Source organism: Bos indicus x Bos taurus, chromosome 18 (genome assembly GCF_003369695.1).
Source record: "Bos indicus x Bos taurus breed Angus x Brahman F1 hybrid chromosome 18, Bos_hybrid_MaternalHap_v2.0, whole genome shotgun sequence".
Lineage (NCBI taxonomy): Eukaryota > Metazoa > Chordata > Mammalia > Artiodactyla > Bovidae > Bos > Bos indicus x Bos taurus.
The window spans coordinates 19,030,110-19,057,948 of record NC_040093.1 but is presented as its reverse complement, the minus strand read 5'-3'; the positions used below and the strand labels follow the sequence as shown (position 1 = coordinate 19,057,948).

General features: G+C 39.9%; 2 protein-coding genes across 5 annotated transcripts in view; one reads left to right on the top strand and one right to left on the bottom strand.

Moving 5' to 3' along the window:
- Window positions 1-27,839, top strand: part of ZNF146 (zinc finger protein 146) — a 69,896-nt gene that overhangs the window by 20,054 nt on the left and 22,003 nt on the right. The window contains exon 2 of the mRNA XM_027514352.1: window positions 5,194-5,260. The gene's annotated coding sequence lies outside the window, so the exon portion shown is untranslated. The remainder of the gene's footprint in view (window positions 1-5,193; window positions 5,261-27,839) is intronic.
- Window positions 521-27,759, bottom strand: ZNF565 (zinc finger protein 565). Of its 4 annotated transcripts, XM_027514296.1 has the most exons (7): window positions 27,673-27,759; window positions 19,506-19,597; window positions 18,823-18,913; window positions 14,418-14,491; window positions 9,796-9,922; window positions 8,834-8,929; window positions 1,694-3,132 (listed from the first exon to the last, which is right to left on the bottom strand). In XM_027514296.1, the coding sequence occupies exons 4-7, from the start codon at window positions 14,424-14,426 to the stop codon at window positions 1,880-1,882; spliced, it is 1,485 nt and encodes a 494-aa protein (XP_027370097.1). In that variant the 5' UTR covers window positions 14,427-14,491; window positions 18,823-18,913; window positions 19,506-19,597; window positions 27,673-27,759; the 3' UTR covers window positions 1,694-1,879. The 4 variants fall into 4 exon arrangements, with proteins under 4 accessions (XP_027370096.1, XP_027370098.1, XP_027370097.1 ...); XM_027514295.1 differs by lacking the exon at window positions 18,823-18,913 and having other exon boundaries at window positions 521-3,132; XM_027514297.1 differs by lacking the exons at window positions 18,823-18,913; window positions 19,506-19,597; window positions 27,673-27,759 and adding an exon at window positions 25,439-25,609 and having other exon boundaries at window positions 1,549-3,132.

Sequence of the window (27,839 nt, the reverse complement as noted above, 5' to 3'; positions counted from 1 at the left end):
TTTTGTAGGTTAAACTGTTTTCTCTAAAGAGACAGAGCTTGGATGACTTTTTATGTTCTTTCACAATCACTGATTGTTCAGAAATCCCATATTTTCTTAAATCAATTTTGATATTTTTACAAAAATCCATTCTTTCTAGATTTCTAGTCATGGATAGTAGCTATTTTTTAAAAATACCTCCTCCTCATTCATACTGCTAAATGTCTTTTTTTCCCTACATCTCAATTGTCTATTAAATTTGTTTTTAAACAATTTAATGTATTTTTTAATTTTTGGCTGTGCTGGGTCTTCATTGTTGCACATGGGCTTTCTCTAGTTGCCGTGCATGGGCTGCTCAGTAGTTGTGGCACTCTGGCTTCGTTGCCTTGGGGTATGTAGAATCTTCCTGGATCAGGGATCAAACCCATGTTCCCTACACCGAAAGCTGGATTCTTTACCACTGGACCGCCAGGGAAGGTCTATTGTTAACTTTCAGTTTAGGTCTACTATTGTTTCTGATTTTATTGGCTTTTTCTTTTATTTTTAATAATCATTCTTCCTGTTAACTTGGGTTGATGTGATAATTTCCCCTTTTAGTTGACCACTCACTTAATGTGTTTAGTGTGATTGGCAAGGAGTAGATGCTGGAGATTTACTTGAATTCTTTAATCTACCTTTATACCTTGGGTTCTGATAGGAGTACAGCTTTGGTTACACTGGACTGTTTGTTTATTTATTGACCATATCAGGCGTCATGCAGGATCAATCCCATGCCTCCTGCAGTGCAAGTACAGGTTCTTAACCACTGGATCACCAAGGAAGTCCCATGAACTGGTTTTGATATGCAGAATTCACTGTCATTCACTTCTAGTTTGTACTTTTAGTTTTGATTCTCTTGAAGTTATACTTGGAGGTGGTTTCAGATTCCTTAGTTGGGCAAATTTCTTTGACTACTCTTCTGTTCCATTTCTAATCTTCAAATTTTACAACGCTTTAAATGAACATCTTCTCATGATAATTACTTTGCTACTGTTTTTCAGAAGAGGTGGTTTTGAAGGTTTTTTCACATTTGATATATTCATAAGGCCCACCTCTTACATGAACTCCTAACACCTTAATAGTAATATGTATGTATGCTTAGTCGCTCAGTCGTGTCCGACTCTTTGAGACCCCATGGACTGTAGCCCACCAGGCTCCTCTGTCCATGGGGTTCTCCAGGAAAGAATACTGGAGTGGGTTGCCATTCCCTTCTCCAGGGGATCTTCCTGATCTGGGGATTGAACCTGGGTCTCTGGCATTGCAGACAGATTCTTTACCATCTGAGCCACCCTAGGACTTATGTCCTTAACAGTAATACTGTTATTAATTAATGACAATATTTATTGAGCATGGGCTTATGTAAAATTTCTGACAGTCCTCACAAAAACTCTATTTAGATACACATAATTATCACTGCTTAAAAATAAATAAACTGAGGAACTCAGACACTGCATAATTTGTGCAATGTTGTATAGTCAGTAATTGGTGGAAGTGAGACAATGTTAATTAAATAAGGTAAATGGCAAAAGGCACAGCCATAAATACTTTAATAGGGTCATTTTCTATTAGGAATTCTCATAGTTTAATATATTTCGAGTGGTAATATGAGGCTTTTCTATATTCATATTAAATTTTTCTCAGTATAAGCTCCCTGATTCCCTTAGTAAACAGTGAGTATGAGGCAAAAAGAATTCCCACATTTATTGAATTTTCTTGTGGTATGAGTTACCTGATGTTCCACAATAGAAGTGACAAATGAAGGTTCTCTGACAATAATTACATTACATTATGCATTATTTACTACTGAGCGAGGCATGAATTCCACATAAAGGCTTCCCTACGTCCCTAACACCAAGGCTTTCTAGCCAGTGTGGATTCTGTAGTGTTCGATGAGCTGTGAGCCAAGAATAAAGGCCTGCCCACATTCTCTACATTCATAAGGTTTGATACCAGGATGAATTCTCTGATGTTCAGTAAGTTGTGAACTACGAATGAAGGCCATTCCACATTCCCTACATTGATAGGGTTTCTCACAAGTATGAATTCGCTGGTGATGAGTCAGTTGTGAAACACGAATAAAGGCTTTCCCACATTCCTTGCATTCATAGGGCTTGTCACCTGTATGAATTCTTTGATGTTGAATAAGGTATGAACTACGACTGAAGGCCTTTCCACAGTCCTTACACTCATAGGGTCTGTCACCTGTATGAACTCTCTGATGTCGTGTAAGCTGTGCATGCTGTCTAAAGGCCTTCCCACATTCTTTGCATTCATAGGGTTTCTCCCCAGAATGAATTCTTTGATGTCGAGTAACTTCTGAGCTATGAATAAAGCCCTTGCCACATTCCTTACATTCATAGGGTTTCTCCCCGGTATGAATTCTCTGATGTACAGTAAGTTGTGAATGCTGTCTAAAGGCCTTCCCACATTCTTTACACTGATAGGGTCTAGCACCTGTATGAATTCGCCGATGAACAGTAAGTTGTGAGCCACGAATAAAAGCCTTGCCACAGTCTTTACAGACGTAGGGTTTCTCACCTGTATGAGTCCTATGATGCAGAATAAGTTGTGAATGCTGTCGAAAGGTCTTTCCACATTCTTTACATTCGTAAGGTTTGACACCTGTATGAAGTCTCTGATGGAGAATGAGTTCTGAAGTTCGACCGAAGGCCTTCCCACACTCCTTGCAGTCATAAGGTTTCTCACCTGTATGAATTCTCTGATGTTGAACAAGGTGTGAGGTACGACTGAAGGCCTTCCCACATTCCTTACATTCAAAGGGCTTTTCACCAGTGTGAGTTTTCTGATGTTGAATAAGGTGTGAGCCACGGCTGAATGCTTTCCCACATTCATTACATTCAATCGATTTCTCACCAGTCTCACTGCTGGGATGTAGGGTGAGTGATGTATGCCCACACTCAAAAGTGGGCATGTTTCCATAGGTGATCTTCACTTGCTTAAAACAGCACTCATGATTTACTTGTTGTTTTTCAAACTGGCCTTTGTATGCCCAGTCTTCACCATAGCACTGAAGGCTTTCCATTAGCTCCCAATTGAATGACATGACTTCAAAGGTATCTTTCTGCAGAAATGTCTTACATCTTGACTCCAGGTCTGCAAAATGAAAAAAAGTAAATACAACTTGTTCTTTCCCTCTAAGAGAAATTTAAAAATTCTCCAGTAGATTAGAGAGACAAGAATGAAAATAATCACCATAATTGGTGAACTGCTTGTGTAAGCCTCAAATATTGCTGTGCAATGTCTAAAAAGCACATGAAGGCACAGATATGATGAGACCTCACATGGTGCCAGAAAGGAATAAGAAAACAAGTTAAACCGGTGGTTCTCAGTTCTGCCAGAGGACAGAATCGTCCAGAAAGCCTTGTAACAAAAGAAATGTTCTTCAAGAACCACCCCACACTGAACCAAAATCTTCAGGTGTAGGCACAAGACATGTGTGTACATACTTCTCGAAATACAAAGTTAAGATTCACATAACGTGAAATTTCTCATTTAATCATTTTAAAGTGTAAAATTCAGTGGTTTAGAGTACATTTCCAGTGTCATGCAATCACTGTCACTACCTAGCTCCAGAACGTTCTCATCACTCCAAATAAAAACACTGTGCCACAGACTCACAGACACAGAGAAGAGACTTGTGGAAGGGGGCGCGGGGGAGGGCTGGGATGGGAGTTTGGGACAAACAGATGCAAACTATTATATATAAAATGGATAAAGAACAAGGTCCTACTGTATAGCACTATATTCAATTTCCTGTAATAAATCATAATGGAAAAGAATATGAAAAGAATATACATATACATACACACAGATATATATATAACAATCACTTTATTGTACAGCAGAAACTAACAAAACATGTAAATCAACTGTATTTCAATAAAAAGAAAGAAAGAAACCCTGTGCCCATTAAGCAGCCACTCCCCATTCTCCAGTCCCTCCAGCCCCTGGCAATCACTAATGGCAGAGCAACACTAATTCTCTCTCTATGGATTTGCCTTTCAGGGCATTTCATACAAATAAGGCATCTATATTTTTAACACTTTCTGCCATGTGATGCTAGTGCCAATCAAATGAAAACCTCTGCTTAAACTTTTTCATAGCCTCCCCACTGCACTTAGAATAAATTTCAAATTCAGTGCCATGGTTCACAGGTTTTTGGCAAAGCAGGTCCCTGCTTGTCCTTGTAGTCATTCTGTTGCTCTATCTCCACCAAAGACAATGCGTCTTCAAATTGAGTACTCTCCCCTTTCCTCCCCAAGTAACAAACCACAGCCCTCCTTTGAGCATCTAGAATAAATCTAGGTCTTTTCCATCTTAGATCTCTATCAGGAATCCTGTCCTGGACCCTTTACATGGCTGATTTTCTCTTCAGGTCTCAGATTAAAACACACTTTCAAAAGCTCTCAGCACTTTCACTGCCCAGGGTATGGGTTTCCCTGGTCAATCCTGCAAGCTGTGTGGTGTAGCCATTAAAAAAAAAAAAGAAGAAGATGATGATGGAAGGGGACTATGATCCAAGAAATGCAGGTGGCCTCTAGAAGCTGGAAAAGGGCAAGAAAACCGATCTTTACCTACAGCCTACACAAAGGAATAAGCCCTTTGGACACCCTGAATTTACCCCAGTGAGATATATTTTGGATTTCTAATCTCTAGGACTGTGAGAAAATACATGTGTTGTTTTAAACCACCAAGTTTGTGGTAATGTGTTATACAAGGGTAGGAACCTAATACACACAGAAAGAAAACACTGAGTAACTCAATGTATCATGACTATTCAGTCTTAACTCTGGAGTCCAATCTTCCAGGGAAATGTAAGATAGAGCCAAGTACAAAGAGAACCAGAAATCTGGTTCTTGGTTTCTGAGCTTTGAAGTACAGATGTCTTGCTAATTTAAGGCTAATTTAAGTGCATGGAAAATATAGTTTTGATTATATATACTTTTGTCCTCAAACATGGACTTTCAACTGCATCTCTGAATCAGGGGCTGGATTTTCTTTATAAGGCCAGATGATAATTATTTTAGGCTTTGTGGTTCAAGAGACAAAAATGAGGATGTTATGTAGGCACTTACATAATAAAAGAGAAAACAAATTGCTACACATTTTTTACTGATGAAATTCAAAGCATAATAATTTTTTTTTTTAATACAGGTCAAAGAATGAGAAGCATAGAATTCTTTTCTGCAGGAGGTAACATTTCACTTAACTGGAATTCAAGGTTAGTGCTCTCCAGCATCAGAACTGATGGTAAATATTTATCTGTTAGTGCTGATCTATAATCAGATTTTATGTACTTCACTTTTGAAAATGTTTCATATAGATAGTTCTACCAAATACTGATATAAATCCATAAGCATATGATTTTAATTATGTATATGCCGCTCTTACAAGGCATTTACAGAATTCAACAGGCTCATAGGCTATATAAAGACAGGTAGCAGGACAGATTTGGCCCATAGTTCAAAGTGTGCAGATGACTGATTTATATCATTACTGTTAAGAATAATGCAAACTATACATTTATAAATTATAAAAATGACAGTATGAAGCAAGAATTTCAGATCACTAAAACAAGATTAGAGTGGGGTGAATCCAAGCAGAGGTGGCAAACTTTTTCTGTAAAGGCCTACATAGTAAATTTTTTTTTAGGTTTTATGGACTACATAAAGTGTATGTCACATATATATAATTTTAAACTCTTATGAAATGTATAAGCCATTGTTAGCTTGGGGATGGTACAAAAAACTGGCCACAAGCTGGACATGACCCGTAGATTGTAGTATGCCAACCCCTGGTCTAGGTCATAGTAGAGTAAAAGATGGTAAAGGTCTTAAGGTCTTACTTTGCTCAGAAAAAGAATTTCAAAGATACTATTTCATACCATCCAATCAAAGAAACCAGGTCTCCTTTGAGGAGTGGCTGATTTCAGGAGTGAGGCAAGAAAGACACAGGATAAACCCAGAGTATGTTGTAAGCACCACAAAATAAGGAAGTAGTCAAAAACAGGAAGAGGGAATGCCAAAAGAACATAGGAGTCAACCTGAAGATGTTCCCAAATGGCCAAAGCTTTCCCAATGAGCAATTTGAACAACAAAATAAACAATGGTATTTCTGAACTACAACTCATAGGATACATAAATAAATAAATAGCCTATACTGATAGAAGTAAATCTCTGAATAAGCAGGTGAATGGGAAAGGGGGTAGGGAAAGCCCTTTCACACAGAAGAATTCCAATTAATAAATGCAGGGGAAATAAGGGACCCAAAATCAACACACAGCAACACTTCTGTATTAACTGTTATAGATAAGATGGACACTAAAATTATAGTGGGCAAAGTGAGGAGAAATAGCATATCTCTGTAGCTGCGAAGTATCTCCCTCCAAGATAATTACCAATTACAGTTGGAAAAGTAGTAACCTTACAGGAAAGAAATATGGAAGAAACCTTAACCAAGTTGATCAAATTAACACTACCAGTGATATTAACATCATATTGGGGGTTGCAGTCCCTGATATGATGCACAGAGAAGGACACAATATCACTTCTGTGGTATTCCTGCCAAAGACGCATAACTTCAGTCTAATTGTAGAAAATACCAGACAAACGCAAGTGAGAGACATTCTCCAAAAGAGAACTCATCAAAAGGATCAAGCTCATGAAAGACAGGAATTGTCACAGAGTGGAGGATGCTAAGGAGACACAACAGTTAAATGCAATGTGGGATCCCAGACTGGATCCTGGTGTAGAAGAAGGACATCAGGGGAAAAACTGATGAAATTCTAATAAGATCTGTAGATCAGTTAATAGTACTATACCGATGTTAATTTCCTGGCTTTGATAACTATACTATGATTATATAAAATTTTAACCCTGGGAAGCTGAGTGGAGGGTATTTGGGAATTCCTTATAATAATTTTGCAAATTTTCTACAAGTCTAAACTAAAATGATTTCAAAATATTTCAGAAAAAAAATTTACCAGAAAGAAGGACTTCCCTCATGGTCCAGTGGCTAGGACTCTGAGCTCCCAGTGCAGGGGGCTTGGTTCAGTCCCTGGGTTAGCTCTCACATGCTGCAGTTAAGAGCTCCTGTACTGCCAATTAAAGATCCTGTGCAGCCAAATAATTAAGTAAACAAATATTTAAAAACAAAATTTTTACTAAATGGAAAAAAATCCTATTTCAGTCTTTAGGTGGGAAGAGAAATGCAGGTTTAAGCACATTTCTTGAAAGTCAAGTTAAAGATTATTGTACCTCTAAATTGCTTGAAAGGCAATAAAATGTGAAGGAAACAAATAAAAAGAATGAGGAACAGAAAATATAAAATAAGACAGCAGGAATAAGAATAGACATATGAATGATCACAAATGAGAATGGATTAAATTCTATTAAAATTGATTAAAAAAGCAAACTAATTCTGATTATAGGGACACACTTAAAATGGCAATTTTTAAAAAGGATAAGCAAAGATACACCATAATTTTTTAAACTAACAAAAACAGGGCACTTTATATTAATATCAGAAAAACTAGAATTCAAGAATAAAAGCATTAAGTGGCAAAATGAAGGATGGACTGTACTGCAAATACAATTTGCAACAAGGATCTATATTTCACCTTTATATTAATAAAAATGTTGTATGTAGTAGCAAAATATATAATACAATTAACAGCTCTCCAAATTTGACAGTACAAGTACAGAGAACGTTAAAAGGACATCCAGACTCTAAACCATATAATAAAAAGGCTTAAAGAGGTGAATGTACCATCCAAAGAACACTAGTTTTAAATACACATGGAATATTTCCCCAAACTGGAACAACTTAACTTATTGACAACACTGGAAGAAAAAAGGCAGTGGAATGAGTTCTTTGGGCTGAGAAAAAACTCTTGCCAACACAGATTTCCATACTCAGTGAAAATATCCTACAAGAAAGAAGGTAGAATAAAGACATTTTCACGTGGTCAGAAACTGAGAGAATTTGTCAACAGCAGACCTACACAAAAGGAAATCTTAAGGGTGTTCTTCAGATAGAGGAAAAAATGCTCCCAGAGGGAAATTAATGACAACAATACAAAGAAGTCAGGAGGTTGTAACTGATAACCAAGTATTCAAAGGCTCCAACTCTATCGAGCAAGTGCCAGTTACAAATACTTGCTAACATTTATTTAGTTATTGTTATGGCCTGGCATTGTTCTGGGCATTTTCACATACTAACTCACAAAGAAGCCACAATAACTACATGAGGAAGGCACTATTTTTAATCATATTTGCAGAGGAGAAAACTGAAGCACAGAGAATTGAAGTAACTGACCTAAACTCATAGATCTAGTAAGTGACTGAGCTAGGATATGAACTCACAAAATCTGATTCTAGAGTATTCCCTCAGTCATTCTACATCCTAACCTCTCAAAAGGTAAGAGAATAAATGGATTGCTAAATTAGGTAAAGCAAGAAGCTGCTTTAAGAAAATAAGTATTTTTTAAGGAATGAAGACATTTGCAGAAAAAATGATGCTAAGAACAGGTGAAAAGAAAGAAAGAGGGGCACATTCCTTTTTGAAATGAGATGAAACATGAGAGAAGAAAGAACAAGAAGGAGTTAATGGGGATAAGGGTGAGGTTCCCTTGGAAGTGGATGCTCTGTTTATGGCCTCATGTCTCAGGCTTTTCTTCCTTAGCAGGGTTTTGAGGGAGTTTCCTAACAATAACTCAAGTTACTGTGATGAGTTAACACTCCTGCAGGGCTGTCATTGCCAGTGACTTCCCACCACTGGATCAGCTCTCACTCACCTGGGCACCATGGTCCTGTCATATCATTCACAACCATCCAGGGTTCCTTCCCTTGCTCCAGTAAGGAGACAACATCGGGCTTAGAAATGGAAAGTCCTGTTTATAGGAAAAGAAATGGGGCATGATCATGCTGTTCCCAAACTCCAACCCAGTCCCCGGTCGCTGAGGAAGAGAGGCCGTTACACAAAGGGAGGTGTGAAGGCTGTCCACAGGTTAGGAAGGTGGAAGTACCAAGGCACTATCCATTTGCACTTCAATGAAGCAGTAAACAATTCTCTTGGAGACAGAGCAGGAACTTAGCCAGCCACTTGTCAGTCTTCCTAGAAATTCACCATGAAGAAACCAGAAACTGCATTCTCCATTTGCTTTCTCCTTCTCCCCAATCCTCACTCTTCCTGGCCCTGCTCTATGCCCAGCTGTGCCCTAGTTTACCTGTATTGCATGTGTGTGCTTGTGTGAGTGCTCAGTCGCTCAGTCATGTCTGACTCTTTGCAGTCGCATGGACTGTGGCCCTTCAGGCCCCTCTGTGTCCATGGACTTTTCCATGAAAGAATACTGGAGTGGGTTGTTGCCATTTCTTCCTCCAGGGGATGTTCTCAACCCAGGGATCAAACCCATGTCTCCTGCATTCTTTACCACTGATCCACCTGGGACGTAAGGACTGTGTTACCCTGATCTTATTATTTCTCACTGGGTTTGGTGGGTGGAAAGCATCAGTGGGCAGGAAGAGACAGTCCAGGATATTTATTTTTCCTCTCCCCTCCTCCTTTGACCCAGGAGTTCTGGATACAGCTACACCTGCTGCTAGCAAGCCCTTCTCCACGGCTTGTGCTCTCACCATTTTCCGGTGGCAGTCTTTCCTCCCTTGACCCCCTCCAGCCAGAGTGGATAACAGCCTCCCACTGCTGTAGTCCCTGGCAGCCATCTTTCCTGGCTGCTCCTGTATTATACAATGTCCTTACCTAGTGAGACCAAGTTGCCAAAGTTTTCCAAAGTCACCTCCCTGTACAGGTCCCTCTGGGCAGGTTCCAGGTACTTCCATTCTTCCTGAGAGAACTCTATAGCCACATCCCTAAATGTCACCAATCCCTGAAACAATAAACCCAGGCACTACCAATAAATGAAATGACTTTTATATTTTAAATTACAAAATTTTTCAAAATCCACAGAAGTATAGAGTATAGTATAATGGTCCCCATGCATCCATTACTCTGCTTCAGTCATTTAAGAGGCCTTACACATTTCCATTTTTTACCCTTGGTGTTTTCTGAGGTGAATCCCACATACAAAATTATAGTATTTCACTCACAAATACTTTAGTATCTAACAGATTAGACTTAAAAATTTTTTTTTAAGATTTATTTATATATATTTTGGCTGTGCTGGGTCTTCATTGCTGAGCATGGGCTTTCTCTAGTTACGGTGGGTGGGGGATACTCTTCGTCATGGTGCGTGGGCTTCTCATTGTGGTGGCTTCTCTTGTAGCAGAGCATGGGCTCTAGGGCATGTGGGCTTCAGTAGTTGCAGCACGCAGGCTCTAGAGCACTGGTTTAGTAATTGTGGCACACGGGCTTAGTCGCTTCATGGCATATGGGATCGTCCCAGACCAGGGATTGAACTGGTGTCCCTCACATTGCAAGGCAGAGTCTTAACCACTGGCCCACCAGGGAATAACCAGAATATCACTATCACATGGAATAAAATTAACAACAGTTTCCTAATAACTAGATCAAGTCAAGTTTCAAATTGCCTTAATTTTCTCAGAAGATATATTTTTTTTCCAGAAATGATTTTTGACAGTTGGTTTGTTGAAATCAGGATTCAAACAAAATCCACCCCTTGAAACTAGTTTATAGACTTCCTGTATCTCTCAAGTCTCTAACAGCCCCTTTAAAAAGTTTTATTGCTATTTATTCATTAAACAAACATTTGAATCAGTAGCATTTCCCAGATTCTGCATTTGGCTCATCACATCTTCATGGTAGTGTTTAATATGCTGCTCTACTTCCATATTTTTTAAAGGGTCATAAATATGTTAGAGGTTGTACTGTGTTCTTCTTGTAGTGTCTCATTAGGAGACACATAATGACTGGTTGTCTCATTTTTAATGAGGTTAAAATTCATGCAGTTGGGAGAAATAGAAAAATTAAAGCCTTCCCAATGTGAGACACTCCTAGGTACAAAGCCTTTCTGAAGAAAGGCATCTTCTTGTTGTTCAGTCTCTCAGTCGTGTCTGACTCTTTGTGACCCCATGGACTGCAGCACACCAGGCTTCCCTGTCCTTCACCATCTCCTGGAGTTTGCTCAAACTCATGTCCACTGAGTCGGTGAGACACTCCTAGGTATAAAGCCTCTTTGAAGAAAGGCATCTTCTACCAGCTCCCTAAGGACTACCACATAACAAACCAATTAAGTTAATTCAATGGGGAAAGATTAGTCTGTTAACAAATAGTGCTGGAATAAGTGAGTACCTAAATGCAAATTAACTCAAAATAGATTGTAGATATAAATGTAAAAGCTAAAATCATAAAACTTTTAGAAGAAAACATAGGAGTACATCTTCTTAGCCTTGGTCGAGCAATGGTTTCTTAGGCATGGCACCAACCACCAAAAATAAACAAAAAGAACAAAAGAACAAGATAAAATAAATTTCATCAAAATTAAAAACTTTTGTTCTGCAAATAATTTCATAAAGAAAGTGAAAATCCAACCCACAAAACTGAGAGAAAATACTGGCAATTTGTATATCAGATAAGAGACTTGAATCCAGAATATATAAAGAACTCTTACAACTCAATGATAAAAAAGACAACTTAATTTTAAACTAACCAAAGAATCTGAAGAGATTTCTCCCAAGAAGATATACAAATGGCCAATAAGCATATGAAAAGATGCTCAACATCACTGATTACTGGGCGAATGCAAATCAGAACCACAATACAATGGTACTTCACATCCATTAGGATGGCTATTATGAAAAACAGAAGAAAACAAAACAAAAAAACTTCCAAAAACACATTTCGGTGAAGATGTGGAGAAACTAGAATCCTCTTAGATTGCTGGTAGGAATGTAAAATGGGGTAGCCACTTTGGAAAACCGTTGTGACAGTTCCTCAAAATGTTAGAGAGTTATCAAGCTACCCAGAAGTTCCACTCCTAGGTACAGAGAAAAGCGTCCACCTAAAAACACTGGTATATACTGATGTTTACAGCAGCATTATTCATGATAGCCAAAAAGTAGAAGCAATTCAAATGTCCAAAGACTGATGAGTTGATGAACAAAATGTGGTCTACAATATCCATGGAATATTGCTTGCTATAAAAATTAACAAAGTACAAATACATGCTGTATGATAGAAGTTTGAAAACATACTGAGAAGAAAAATCACACATAAAAGATCAAATATTGGATGACTCCTTTATACAAAAAGTCCAGAATAGGCAATTTCATAGAGACAGAAAGTAAATTAGTGGTTGTCAGGGGAAGAGGAAGGGAGTTTGGGAGTGATGGCTAATGCAAACAGGATTATTATTTTTTGGTAGTGATATAAATGTTCTAAAATGGCTGTGCTGACAGCTGCACAACTCTGCAAATATACTAAAAACCACTGAACAATACACTTATATGGATGACTTTCACTGTATGTGAATTATATATATGTATAATAAATAAAGCTGTTAGTGCTACTGAAGGCTTTTGTTAATGCTGGTTAAATCTACTAAAATATACCATATTAGAAATTAAAAGAGAGAAAATGTTTAAATTACTATCAGTTTATTTAAATAATAATAAGCCTGTTACATGTTAATATAAATAACGCATTTGATGAAAAATAACCGTCAAAATAAAAAAGAATTTAGTAGCACTGTTTTATATTTTTGCAAATCTCTAATGACTGGCTGAATGAAAGAGATTTTCATACCTTCTGTATTCAACCTGTTGGTCAACTTAATTTAATTTTTTGGCCACGCCACATGGCTTGCAGGATCTTAGCTTCCCACCCAGGGACTGAACCTGGGCCACGGTCGTGAAAGCCTGGAATCCTAACCACTGGGCCACCAGGGAATTCCCCCGTCTGTTAGGATGACACATTTCATATAGCTTCTGGGAAATTCCACTGTACACTCATTAGAGTTGTGAGTGAAAAAAGGAAATAATGTGTTAGTATTATTATTGAAGTAATTTTGGCCCCTAGACCTCCTGAAAGGGTCTCAAAGGCTTCCTGGACCACTTTAAGAACTGCTGACCTAGCGCTACACAATTTAACATGAAAGACTTGAAAATACACTGTGCTGAGTAAAACAATCTGGTAAAAAATAGAGTATGATAAGTGTACATCAAATTAAAAAATGGCAAACTCTAAAAGTAAAAAGTAAAAACTCAAAAGCAAATTGTTTAGTAGGCATCCATGTGGGTTTCCCAGGTGGCGCTAGTGGTAAAGAACCCGTCTGCCAATGCAGGAGACATAAGAGACGCAGATTTGACCCCTGAGTTGGGAAGATCCGCTGGAGGAGGGCATGGCAACCCACTCTGGTACTCTTGCTTGAAGAATACCATGGACAGAGAGGTCTGGCAGGCTACAGTCCATAGGGTCACAAAGAGTCAGACACAACTGAAGTGACTCAGCACACACGCATGCATGAATCCATGTATGGCAAAATTATTATAAGAATCAAAGTAAAAAAAAATAAGAATCAAAGTACCAATAAACACAAAATTAAACAGTTATTAACACTGGCAAGGCAGGCCTTCCCTGGTGGTCCAGTGGTTAAGAATCCACCTCGCAATGCAGGGGACACTGGTTCAGTCCCTGATCCGGGAAGATCCCACATGCTGCAGGGCAACTAGGCCCCTGGGCCACAACTACTGAAGCCTGAGCCCTAGAACCTGTGCTTTGCAATAAGAGAAGACACCGCAGTGAGAAGCCTGTGCGCAACTCCAGAGTAGCTCCACTTGCCGCAACTAGAGAAAAGCCCTCACATAAAAACGAAGATCTGGCGCAGCCACAGATAAATAAATAAATAAAAAAACACCAGCAAGGCAGTATATGTGAAGGGATATGGGAGGGGTTCCTCAGATGGTACATTAAGCTGAGTGATGAATATACCAACATTCATTTTATTATTCTTTATATCACATGCATGTTATAGATAGGTTTTTGTATATATTCTTTGATAGTGTGAAATGTTTTATGATTTTTATGGGGGAGGTGACATTTAAAAATCAAAGAGAAAAAAAGAAACTACTTGGGTTAATGGAAAAGGTCAAGGTTATCTTCTTTTTGGCTCTATTTAGCCATGGTTCTGATAAGGGCAGCTCTTGTATTTCTCTCAAGAGAATATACTTCTGCTCCATTGGTGCTCTGGTAAGAACACTGCTGGAGAAGAGAGGGCAACCAGAAGTAGGGGCAGGGGGGCATCATCATTCATTCCCTGCAATGGAGGAACTGAGAGCAGATTATCGAATGGGGCTCAAGCAAGACATTCATTTTATTATTCTTTATATCACATAAGACAGGAAAATTTCAGGATAAGGAACACAAATGTTGATATTATTTCAAGAATAGAGGAAATTTCCACTTACCTGGATCATGGCTTTTAGAACCACCTGTCCTGCTTGGATTTCTTTAGATTCTTCTGTTGAACAAGTGAAAAGTCCTGAAAAAACAGAGTAGGGGGGAGAAGGGGCACATCTCATAAACTGAGCTTAATTAGAGACAGCATTTATTTAGGCTTCTCTAGTAGCTCTGACCAGAGAAGGCAATGGCACCCCACTCCAGTACCCTTGCCTGGAAAATCCCATGGACGGAGGAGCCTGGTGGGCTGTAGACCACGGGGTCGCTAGGAGTCGGACATGACTCAGCAACTTCACTTTCACTTTTCACTTTCCTGCATTGGAGAAGGAAATGGCAACCCACTGCAGTATTCTTGCCTGGAGAATCCCAGGGACAGGGGAGCCTGGTGGGCTGCCGTCTACGGGGTCGCACAGAGTCGGATACGACTAAAGAGACTTAGCAGCAGCAGCAATAGCTCTGATGGTAAAGCATCTGCCTGCAATGCAGCAGACCAAAGTTTGATCCCTGGGTTGGGAAGATTCCCTGGAGAAGGAAATGGCAACCCACTCCAGTATCCTTGCCTGGAAAATTCCATGGACAAAGGAGCGTGGCGGGCCATACAGTCCATGGGGTCTCAAAGAGTCGGATACAACTGAGTAACTTTTTTTTTTTATTTAGCCATAAACCACCTAAACAAACAAGCTTAAAACAACTGTACTTCCGGGGTCCCTGCTTGGCTTATTTTGCCACCTCCTTGACTCCCCACACAACACTAATACCAAGAACTAATGAGTTAACAAAACCCAGCCCTTTCCTAGACCATAGGGAAACTGAAAGATGGAATCAAGGTGAATGTGCTCCATCATTCACACAGAATCCAAGCATCTCAGCAGGTGGGGTTCCGGCTGGGACAGTCTCTGTCCCAGAGACTGGGATAGCATAACCTATTGTTAATGATAATCTATACCCCAGATGGGGCCTAGACAGCTCCCAGTCGTTCCAAGCAGACCTTCCTTTGTGGCTGAGGCAAGGAAGATTGCAACAGACTCACTCAGCCTTCATGTGAGGACAGTGCCTACAGACTGGGACCTACAGGCTAGGAGCAGAGCACACCTGAGCAGGCCAAACCTTATGAAAAAGACATCCTTAGACAAAGTCTTCCAGCTTTTCTGGGCTCAACAGGCAAAACCTCTTGGGTATGTCCCTGGCTCTGCGTTCTCCTTCCAAGTCCAAAAAGGGGCCACGCCATCTATATGAGGGGCTCTGTTAAAGCCTCCAGCCAGAGCTGGACTAACCAGATAGGAGCAAGGAAACCACAGTAATACAGGCATCTTACAAGCATACGGGCACATCCAGAATACTGACCTGAGTGAGAACTCAGTTCCTAGAAGCCTTTTGGCCAGGCAATCCTTATTTTCCACCTAAGCCCTCTCCACTGCTTTCCTGAAGAATAAGATTCCTTCTGTGGCTGGCAGCTGCTGAGGCTGGTGGAGAGCAGCCTACTTCAAAATTAGGAGAATGCAGGGAGGGGGTTGTTTTGGTCTGTCTGTGTTTTTGGCTGCACTGAGCAGCATGCAGAATCTTAGTTTCCTGACCAAGGATCAAACCTGCAAACCCTGCAGTGGAAACTCAGATTCTTTTTTTTTTTTTTTTAAATTATCTTTATTTTCAGATTCTTTTTCTTTGAATTATTCATTTATTCACAAATAGTTATTGATCACATACTATGTGCTCAGCATTGGGGGATATCATCATTGCATAAATAAAATTTATAATCTTATGTGAAGAATTATTATTATAACCTCATCTAGCATTATACAAATATGTACTTAGTAATTCTTAAGTGCTCTGCAAAACAGCTGCAGTAAAGAGTATACAGCAGTTGGATGGAAGCTCTAATTCTTAATGACTGAACTGCAGGGAAGTCCTAGAACTCAGGGTTGTTTTTTTTTTTTTTTTTTAAGAGGCTGGTTCTAATTAGAGAGGCAAGGAGCTTACTATGGTAAGGAGAGTCAGAAGGAAGACTAAATCACTGGGGGGTGATGTCAAGAAGATTTCAGAATGTGATCTGGGGCCTAAAAATCAGAGAATTTAATAGACAAAAAAAGGACAGAAGGTGGCTCAGTAGTAAAGAATCCACCTGCCAAACAGGAGACATGGGTTCACTCCCTGGGTTGGGAAGATCCTCTGGAGAAGGAAATGGCAACCCACTCCAGTAGTCTTTCCTGGAAATCCCATGGACAGAGGAGCCCAGCAGGCTCCAGTCCATGGAGTGACGAAGAGCTGGTCCTGATTGAGCGCACACACATGGAAGGGGACGGAAGAGCACTCTGAGCAGAGTGAAGAGTAGTGGCAAAAACAGTGGACCAAACGTAGATGGTGTGTTTGGAGAGCAGAGAATACTAGGAATAACTTGTATAGTTTGGGGCAGAGTTCAGACCAGTGCTGTCTTATAGAACCTTTGTGATGGGGGAAATCTACACATCTTGTTCTGTCAATAACGCAGCCAATAGCCACATGTGGCAAACTAAGCATTTGCAATGTGGCTAGTCTGACCCAGGAACTGAGTTCTTAATTTAATTTTAGTTAATCTGGATTTAAATTTAATTAATTCTAGAATCTAGAGGAAGATGGCTCAGCGGTCAAGAATCTGCCTACAATGCAGGAGTTGCAAAAGACGTAAATTCAATCCCTGGGTAGGGAAGACCCCCTAGAGTAGGAAATGGCAACCTACTCCAGTATTCTTGCCTGGAGAACTTCCATGGACAGAGGAGCCTGGTGGGCTACCGTCCATAGTGTCATGAAGAACTGGACACAACCAAAGTGACTGAGCATGCATGCACTACATAATGCATGTAAATAATGCTTACAACGTTAACTATGAGGACAGGTCTCATCATCACTGTGAATGGCACCTGCCACAGTGATTGAAGGATAAAGGTGACCAATGAATACTGATCAAATATATAAAAGTTTGATTTTCACCAGAAATTAATGGAAGGCCACTGAAGAACTTAAAGAAGGAAGAGATAGGGCCAATATGGCCAGATTATTTTTGTGGAGAGGAGTAAAACTGGAGTCAGGGAGATCAACTGAAAGGTGATTGTCCTTTCCCAAACAAAGGGCCTGACCCAAGACAGTGACAGCGGAAACAGGAAGGGGATGAATTCAAGATGTTGGAGAAGTAAAATCAACAGGCTCTGGCATCTGACTGAATATGCACGCAGAGAGAGAAAAAAAGAGTCAGGAATTCTTTCCTATGTTCCTACCTCAGTTGGCATGGTTCTACATGTAAGGAAGATAACAAATCCAGCCCCTCTCCCACGGATCTCAAATTCTAATGGAAAAAGTAACAAATATTGATACACTGACGTTGATATTCCTGTTTATATGTAAAGAGGTCAAAGTTCTGTGGAGGGAAATAAAACAGTTAAGGAGAGACAGGGAGCACTGGGGGAATGAAGAGCAGCCCGAGGATGCTTTTCACTGGGAAGATGACACGTGGTACACAGATATCTAGGGGAAGTGCAGTGCTAGCAGAGGGAAAAACAAATGCAAAGGCCTCAAGACAAGAGCAGGTTTCTCTGCCAACAAAGAGGAAGGAGACTAGAGTGGTTGGAATGGGATGAGTGAGAAAAAGGCCAGAGAGGAAGATGGAAGTTGGATCACATGGGGTTTATAGGCCATTGTAAGAACTTTGATTTTTATTCTTGAGTAAGACAGGAAGCCACTGAAACATTTTAAGCCAAGGATTGACATGATCTAATTTTCATTTAAAAGGATCACTCAGGACTTCCCTGGCGGTCCAGTGGCCAAGACTCCAGGCTCCCAATGCAGGAGGCCTGGTTTGATTCCTGGTTAGGGAACTGTATCCCACATGCCACAACTAAGACCCAGAGAAGCCAGATAAATAAATAAGTAAATATATATATATTTTTTGAAAAGGGATTATTCATGGAAAAATGGACTAAGACGATGGGGGTGGGGGGTGGGGGGTGTGTGTGTGGGATTGCCAAAGCAGGGAGACCAGTGAGAAGGTTACTGCAGTAATCCTGGCAAGGGATGAAGGGCTTGTGTTAGGGTGGTATGGTTGCAGGGGAGGTGATGAGAACTGATCAAAATCTAGATATTCTCTGTAGGAAGAGCTGACGGGATTTGCTGACTTTAGGTATTAAAAAAAAAAAGAGGCCAAGAAGATGCTAAGGTTTTTAGCTTGAGTGATTAGAAGTATAAAGCTGCCCTTTTTTTGACTGCACCACATGACTTGTGAGAATCTTAGTTCTCCAACCAGGGATTGAACCCAGGCCCACAGCAGTGAAAGCCCAAGGCTTAACCACTGAACCACCAAGGAATTCTCATGAAGTTGCCATTTTTTAACACAATGGACTATGACAGAAGCGTGTTTGGATGGATCAATTACGGGTTCTGTTTTACCTTTTACGTCAATCCTTGAGATGATTATTATACATCCAAGTGGAAATACCAAATGTCCATTAGATGTTTGATCTTGGAGTTCAGAGAAAGTCTAAATGCAGGAATATAAAACTGGAAGTTACTGATGTTCAGTTGATATTTAAAGCTCTGATACTAAATAAGATTGCCTACGGAAGAGTGAAAGGAAGGAATAAAAAAGGTAGAAGACCTGAAGATAAGATGAATTCTGAAGATAAAGGACAGAGATATGGAAGAGAGATCCAGAAGACCTAAAGTATGTCTAAACTATGATATGAGTGACAGTCAAGTGCCTTTGGGAACTTGGGTACTGAAGGAGCTTAATCTACTTAGTTCTAGAGCCACTGAGGGACTGACTGAGAGCTCCTGGTTCCCAGAGGACGTAAGCTTTCATATAAAAGGCTTCCTGTTGCCTGCATCTCCTCACTCACCTGGGCTTCCCAGGTGGTGGTAGTGGTAAAGAAAATGCCTGCCAGTGCAGGAGGCATAAGCAGGAGGATTCAATCCCTGGTCAGGAAGATCCCCTGGTGGAGAACATGGCAACCGATGGCAGTATTCTTGCCTGAAAAATCCCCATGGAAAGAGGAGCCTGGTTGGCTACAGTCCATAGGGTTGCAAAGAGTCAGACACGACTAAAGTGACCCCACACGCACACACTCACTCACCTATGCACAGGCCTTTTGTCAGTCTCTCTCCTCAGCCCAGGATGTCTTCCTTGTTCTAAAAAGAATTCACACCTAATATCCAGAAGCAACTTCTATACATAGAAAAAGAAATGGGTCTTAGCCAGTGTGGTAGACTTTACTAATTTAATTACTAAAGTTTCACCATTATCCAGTTTTTCAAGCATCTAGTTTTCCTCTCACTTTTGGGCACACAGATGACATTTTCCAGTCCCCTGTAGCTGTTGTTTAGTCGCCAAGTCGTGACTCGCCACCCCATAGACACTAGTCAGCCAGGCTCCTCTATCCGTGAGATTTCCCAGGCAAGAATACTGGACTGGATTGCCAGCGCCTGGGTAGGGGTAGTGGGAGACGGCGCTGGTCATGAGCACGTCTATATAGGTGTTGTCACCGTACATCAGTGACCTGTTCCTGAAAAAGCAATCATCCTGAGTAAAAACTCCAACTCGGAGCATCTTTCCCAATATTTAAAATGTGGAAAAATAAAATGTACCACATTTTAACACAAAGCCCCCAAATAATTTCTAAACATAATTAAATACAAGAAAACCTACATATAAATAAGAAACTACTGTATTAAGATGAAAATTTCTTAAAACATTACTTCCTGATCACTGATTATTATGGCTATTGACAACCAGTTATTCCTTTTGTTGACAAGCCAACCTATACCTTTGTCAAAATACTCACATGACACTGATATTTTACTAAGTGAATTTCTGATGTAACTTGAAACTTTTCCTGTATGTCATATTTTTATATGTATTGAACTTTATGGACATAAACATAAATTTTTCCAGTCTAAAATCAACCCAAAATCTACAGAGGTATGTACAATCCTGGGCAATGGTCAAGATTCTGAGTCAGACAACAGCATATTAAATAAATGAAAGATTTCTATAAAATGGTAATGCTGAGTACTCACAAATTTAGTAGTAATAAAGTAGTTCATAACATAGAAAATATTCAAGATATGGCTAGTGAAATAAAAGATTACAAAACAACTGGGCATCATGTGGTCTCATTTGTAAAATACACGTATATATCAAAGTAGACAAGATAGAAAAACCAGACTGAACACATCTGGGAAGTTTTGTGTGTTTTGCTTTTTGGCTGTGCCATGTGAGGCATGTGGGATCTTAGTTCCTTGACCAGGGATCAAACCTGCACCCCTTGCGGTGGAGGCACTAGAAGTGTGGAATCTTAACTACTAGACAGCCAGTAGAAGTCCCTCTGGAAATTTTTATCCTTACAGATTACTTTGGTTATTTCTGGGTTGTGATTGTCAATTTTCTTAGTTTTACTTAAGTGTATTTTTTCAATAACCATGCATTAATTTTTAAATATAACCTATGCTCCCCCGTCCCTGGGATTCTCCAGGCAAGAACACTGGAGTGGGTTGCCATTTCCTTCTCCAATGCATGAAAGTGAAAAGTGAAAGTGAAGTTGCTCAGTCGTGTCTGACTCTTCGTACCCCCATGGACTACAGCCTACCAGGCTTCTCCATCCATGGGATGGTTGAGTATTGGAGTGGGGTGCCATCGCCTTCTCCGACAAGTAGCAGATGAAAAAGAAAGTACTTTTCTAAGAATCTTCCTTTGAATATGAAATAATAGCTCAGGATATTCAAAAGCAGTTCTCTTTCACAGAATGGCTTTTGTTATTTTTACTTGGTCAGTTCCCAATAGTTGCAAACTTCTTGATTTGGTAACTACATTTATGTGGCTGGAAAAGAACCTAAAAGTCACTGAGGCCAAGTCCTGTGTATAGTGATGCTTCCTTTCAGCTCTTCTTGCCAGATGGGTTTATGATGTTTTTGTAACCTGCCCTATTGGCCTCAGGGTTCTCTGAACAGCTATAGAGGCACCTTGCTCCTCTTGTCATATTTTGGATTTCTGAAAATTAGAATGAAAATTGCAGGAAATACAGGTGACTCAATTCACCTCCTCAGAGTTCTTATGGGATCAGTTTGACTTAGATGTGATGACATGACAATGACTGCTCTCTGGTCATACAAATATCTTCCTCCTAAGAATTCATACAGCGTAATAGCAGAGTGAACTAGTGCCCTTTATCATCCTTTGCTTTGGACATTTGTATACCAGTTTTATCTCCCATATTATATTATCTGTAATTTAAAAATAGAGACTCACTTTTTTAAAGTATTTTGTCTCCCTGTGTTCTAGGTTAGGATTTTGCATATTTGTAATTCTTAATAAATGTCTAATGCCTGACCCAAAGGAATTCATTATAAAAAGTCCAAATGGAAAAAACAAAAAAAAAAGTCCAAATGGGAGAGGATATATGTGTATGTATGGCTGATTCATTTTGCTGTACAACTAACACATTGTAAAGCAACTATATTCCAATAAAAGTTAATTTAAAATAAATAAAAATAGAATTATCATATGATCTATCAAAAAAAGAGAGACGTAGGTCTATGCTAACAGAACTCTTTGCTGCAGAGATGGTATAAAAGAGAAACAGAACAATTTGACAGTAAAAAAATGAACATCAGCAAAGTAGCTGTACTAGATATTAAAATGTACCATAAAGCCTCATTAATTAAAAAAAGTGTGGCAGTAGTTCATAAACAGAAAAACCAGTGAAGAGACCCAAAGGCCTATAAAGAGAACCAAGTATATAAGGACATTTAGTATATGATAGAGATCATATTTCAAATCACTGGGGCAAAGAAAATTTTTAATAAATGGTGCTAGGAAAACTGTAGAGCCCTTTAGAAAATACAAAATTAAATCCATACCCCAAGATTAAACTCCAAATGGATCAGGGTGCTTGATGTAAAAGATGAAACCCTACAATTATTAGAAGATAACACATGTAAATTCCCCTTTAATTCTGAGATCAAGAAAGGCTTTCAAAATCTAGAAACAATAAAGGAAAATACTGGTAATTTGACTATATAAAATTAAAAACATTCAATGGAAAAAAAAAATAACATAAACAGAGTCAAAAGTGTGTGTTAGTCACTCAGTAGTATCCAACTCTTCGACCCCTTGGACTGTAGCTGGCCAGGCTCTTCTGTCCATGGGATTTCCCAGGCCAGAATACTGGAGTGGGTTGCCATTCCCTTCTCCAGAGGATCTTCCTGACCCAGGGACAGAACCCGGGTTTCCTGCATTGCAGACAGCTTCTTTACTGCTGAGCCACCAGGGAAGCAAAGTCAAAAGATAGTTGTCAAACAGGGAGAAAATATTGAACACTTGCACCATACATCACAGATGAGGAACTAATATTCCTAATGTGTAAAGAATTCTTAAACATGTGACAAAGCATCAAAAAAAAAAAAATCCCCAAACCAAAAAAGCACCATGAATGTAAACAGGAAAAAGAGATGGACAATTTACAAAAATCAAAACCATAATGAGATACCACTTCACACTCATTAGGATGGGTATTATTAAAAAAAAGAAAAAAGAAAAATCAGAAAGAAACAGGCACAGGCAAGGATGTAGAGATACCAGAACCCTTGTGCACTGCCAGTAGGAATGTATTAATAAAACAGTGCAGCTCTTTTAGAAAATGGTATGGTGATTCCTCAAAATAATAAACATACTATGTGATCCAGCAATTCAACTTCTGGATATATAACCAAAAGAAGGAAAAGCAGGGCCTGAACAGATCATTGTAAACCCATGTTCACAGCAGCATTATTCACAAAAGTGAAAAGATGTTAGTAACCTAAGCTCTCACGGATAAATAAACCAATCAACATAATGTGGTATATATGCACAACGTAAATGCATTTAATGTTACTGAACAGCAGAATTAAAATGCAAATTTTATGTTATGTATATTAAACCATAAAACCCCCAACAAGCTGAGATTGGTTGGTTACCTACAATGGGTGACTGGGAACAGTGTGGAAAGAATGGGAGAATGAAATTAGAAGAGATGGAATGATGGAGGAATAACTGAGTAGACCTTTTGATCTAATTCTGTCTTTCACAATATGTTAAAGTTTCACATACTCAAAAAACAATTACAATCAACCAAGATGTGTGATGTGTGTTTGGGAACCCCAAATAAAATACATATAGTATCAAATGAACCCAGGTATATTACAAATGAGTAATGTTACCATATAGAAAGGTACAGGGAAAACTATTTTTATTCATTTTTGGGGTTGGGTACTGTATTTTGGGAGCTTTCCCTGGTAGCTCAGTAGTAAAGAAGCTACCTGCCAATGCAGGAGACGTGGGTTCGATTCCTGAGTTGGGAAGATCCCCCAAAGAAGAAGATGGCAACCCACTCCAGTATTCTTGCCTGGGAAATACCATGGACAGAGAAGCCTGGTGGGCTCTAGTCTACGGGGTTGCAAAGAGCTGGACAAGACTTAGTGAATAAACAACAACTGTGTTTTCACTACGGACTGTAAGACTAAGTACAAAAAGTACCGTATGAGGTTTGGGGATATGGGTTAGCAATTCTTAAACTACTTTCTACTTAAGACTGAGAAAATAAATAAATATATGTGGTTAATGAAAGCCAAGTTTTTTACTGTCAGAGAAAGGAATTCCAGAAAAGGAAATGGAGAAGGCTAGAAGTGCTGTGGTACTGAACTGGAGAGATCATATGAAATCATGGATTATCTATATCAGTATGCTGCTGCTGCTGCTAAGTCACTTCATAAAGACTAGGGCTGGGAAAGTACAGTATCAACTTGGAACATCTTGTGGTGCAGGAAAATAAGGAAATACTAAAAATAAATACATTAAGCCGACACACTGAAAGGATACAGAAGCCCATCTAAAGGATTTTCCAGTGGTCAAATTTGGGATAATTCAGCAATAAAATAGTGATAGTAATGGATTGTAACCTACAGTACTTAAATCCAGAGAGTTGGTAAGTTAAATGGGGAGAAGGAAAATTTATTTCTAACAAAATGATAATGAATAAATATAGAATAAATAACAGAATCTGAAAAAAAAAAAGCATTTGGAAAATACCTGGTAATAAATTTTCAGGCAAGAATTTATCAATTGATGTAGTAGGTGAAAGTGGGATAAGAAACAGCATATAGACTAAAAAGTAATTCTCCATAAGACACATTAATTGTAATTAAAAAAGAATGACTTTGCAGTGATGAAACCTGGCAAATTAAAGTTAACATTGCTAATAATGAGACAAATTGATCTTATGTCTCCCAATAGAGATATCCTGGTGGCTCAGTTGGTAAAGAATCTGCCTGCAATGCAGGAGACCTGGGCTTGATCCCTGGTTTGGGAAGATCCCCTGGAGAAGAGAATGGCGGCTACCCACTCCACTATTCTGTTCTGGAGAATTCCAGAGACTGTACAGTTCATGGGGTCACAAAGAGCTGGACACAATGGAGCGACTTTCACGACTGAGTGACTTTCATTTTGCCTCAACTGCATACTCTGAATTTAATTATGAGGAAGTGTCAGACAACTTCAAATTGAGGCTGTAAATTCTACATTGCAGAATTTACAAAATAAATTGCCAGTTTTCTTCCAAAGTGTCAAGGTCATGAAAAACTAAGTCATGTCCAACTCTGCAACCCCCATGGACTGTAGCCTACAGGGTTCCTCTGTCCACTGGATTTTCCAGGCAAAGGTACTGGAGTGGGTTGCCATTTCCTTCTCCAGGGGATCTTGCCGACAAAGGGATTGAACCCAGGTCTCCCACATTGCAGGTAGACACTTTACCATCTGAGCCACCAGGGAAGCCCTAGTAAGTAACTGTTTCAGATCAAAGAAGACTAAAGAGGACTTCCCCACCCCCACCCTCATAGTCCAGTCATTAAGACTCCATGTGTCCAATACATGGGATTTGATCCCTAGTCTAAGATCCCATGTGCTATGCAGTGTAGCAAAAAAAATTTTTTTAATAATAATACAATAAAATTAAAAGAGAAGATTAAGGACAGTTACCAACTTAACTGCAACATATGATCCTGGATTGGATCCTTGTCCAGAAACACGACAGTTAAGCCACACTGATGAAATCTGAACAAAAGTTGTAGATTAATTATTAACTCTTAGTATAACTGAACATGAACTTGGGCAAACTCCGGGAGATGGTGAGGGACAGGGAGGCCTGGAACGTTGCAGTCCACGGGGTCACAAAGAGTCGGACATGACTGGGCAACTGAACAACAACTGTTGCAGGGAGGAAGCCAGTTCTGACTTCATGTTGAAAACTGTTTCTTTGACTTGCTTTTATTATTATAATCATACTCAATGGCTTACCTGAAGGACCCTGCCCCTCTGCTTGACTGTAAACTAAAGTGCCTTTGTTCAGCTGATAGAGAGAGAGTTTGTCCCTGCCCACCTGTGAATAGAAGAGGTTAACACACCCCTTCCGAAGGCTGAACATTCCCTTGGAGATATTTTGCAAGACTAAAGACCCTTTCAGTTGACTTCCCCCCTGCATCTCCGTTTCTATTCTGTCTTTGGACTTTAGTTCCTCATCGCTTCTTTTTCTCTGATCTATAAAAGAACCTGGCATCTAGACCCCAATAAGACGGTTATTTTGAGGTGCTAGCTTGCCATCTTCTTGGTTGGTCTACTCCCTGATTAAAGTCTCTTCCTTGCCTCAACACCTCGTCTCCCGGATTCATTATCCTACCTGTGGTGAGCAGAGCAACCTTGGACCCAGTAACACAACAACAACAATATCAGTATCTATCAGTGTATCTGTTAATCTCCTGGTCTTGACAGAGGAGCTGGATTAAGAGTATTTGGGAATTCTATTTTTGCAAAAGTTTTAAGTATTTATTTTTATTTTTTAGCATTTAAAATGAAAAGTTTAAAACATTTAGATGAACACTAGGTGTGCAGGGAATATGCAAAGTGTGGGCCTTTCAGTTTACCTTCATGGCACTGAGTAATTGACTCCAACGGCAAATACAGGACTCCAGTTCACTTGGAGGTGAATGGTGGTGTGGGGCTTTGTTAGGCAAGAAGTTTCAGAAGAAAAGGAAAGCACGTGTTAAAAAAAAAAGCCTAAAATGGAGTCATGTGTCCCATAACAACAAACCGAGACTTAATTCCAGTTTAAATGTTTCTCAAGAAAATGTGCTCTTTAAACAAATCGATCTGAAATTTCCTGCTTGGCACCAGTGAGGTAATCTGCATGATAAGATCCCTACCATTCCCTTCCCCAAAAGATGTCCTGGCCTAAAATAATCCTTTCTTTTCTTTTGCTAATAACTTCTTGCCCCACTTTTCTACTGCCCATAAAAAACTTCCATTTTGTACAACCCTTTGGAGTAGCTACTCCACTCCAGTCCTCTTGCCTGGAAAATCCCATGGGCGGAGGAGCCTGGTAGGCTGCAGTCCATGGGGTCGCTAAGAGTCGGACACGACTGAGTGACTTCACTTTCACTTTTCACTTTCATGCATTGGAGAAGGAAATGGCAACCCACTCCAGTGTTCTTGACTGGAGAATCCTAGGGACAGGGGAGCCTGGTGGGCTGCCGTCTATGGGGTCGCACAGAGTCGGACACGACTGAAGTGACTTAGCAGCAGCAGATGGGATACTGCCGGATTCAGAAGTTGAATAAAGCCAATTAATCCTCACATTTGGCTGAATTACTTGTGTATGTGTTTAAGCACACATCTCGAAAAACAAGGGTTTCAGGGAAAGAAGAAAAACTGATGGACGGAGAACCTGGCTTTTTAATGTTCAACAGTAGTTCTCTCAATATATCTCTTGGAGAAGAATCAAGAAAAAGCAATCGTGAGGGATCAGGGCATTTTTAAAGGTTCATCGCCCAACTCTCCGGCACAGGCAAGGGTGAGCAGAGAAGAATGGACATCATACCCCATCCCGATACTGTCTGGAGTCACAATCTGTCAGAGCACTGGAGTCACAGGCACCTCACAGCTACACTTGGTGCTGAACAAATGGTCAGTATCACACAAATACAACCACATATTCGCTTTTAGGACACACAAGGACACAACCACACAATGAGACACCTCCACATCTTTATACACAGTCACAACCTCACACCCAGTAAGGCACACACAGTCGCATAATCTGCTCACACTATGACACACAAAGCCACATACAGAATCTCGCATCCTCAGCCGCCAGCCCGCAAAAACCCGAGGCTCTCTGGACACGCCCCGTCCCCGCCCCAGAGTCCCAGACCCCTCACCTTCTGCCTTCCCTTGGTCGCGTCCGGGTCCCTGCGGAGCTAAAGATCTCGCCACGACGTCAAGAGAGACCTAACGCTGGGCCACTGTGGACTCTGGGAAACGTAGTCCAGAGCCAGTCCAGCCACAGAAAGATGGCGTCCTCATACCGCACAGTCTGGGCTTGGCC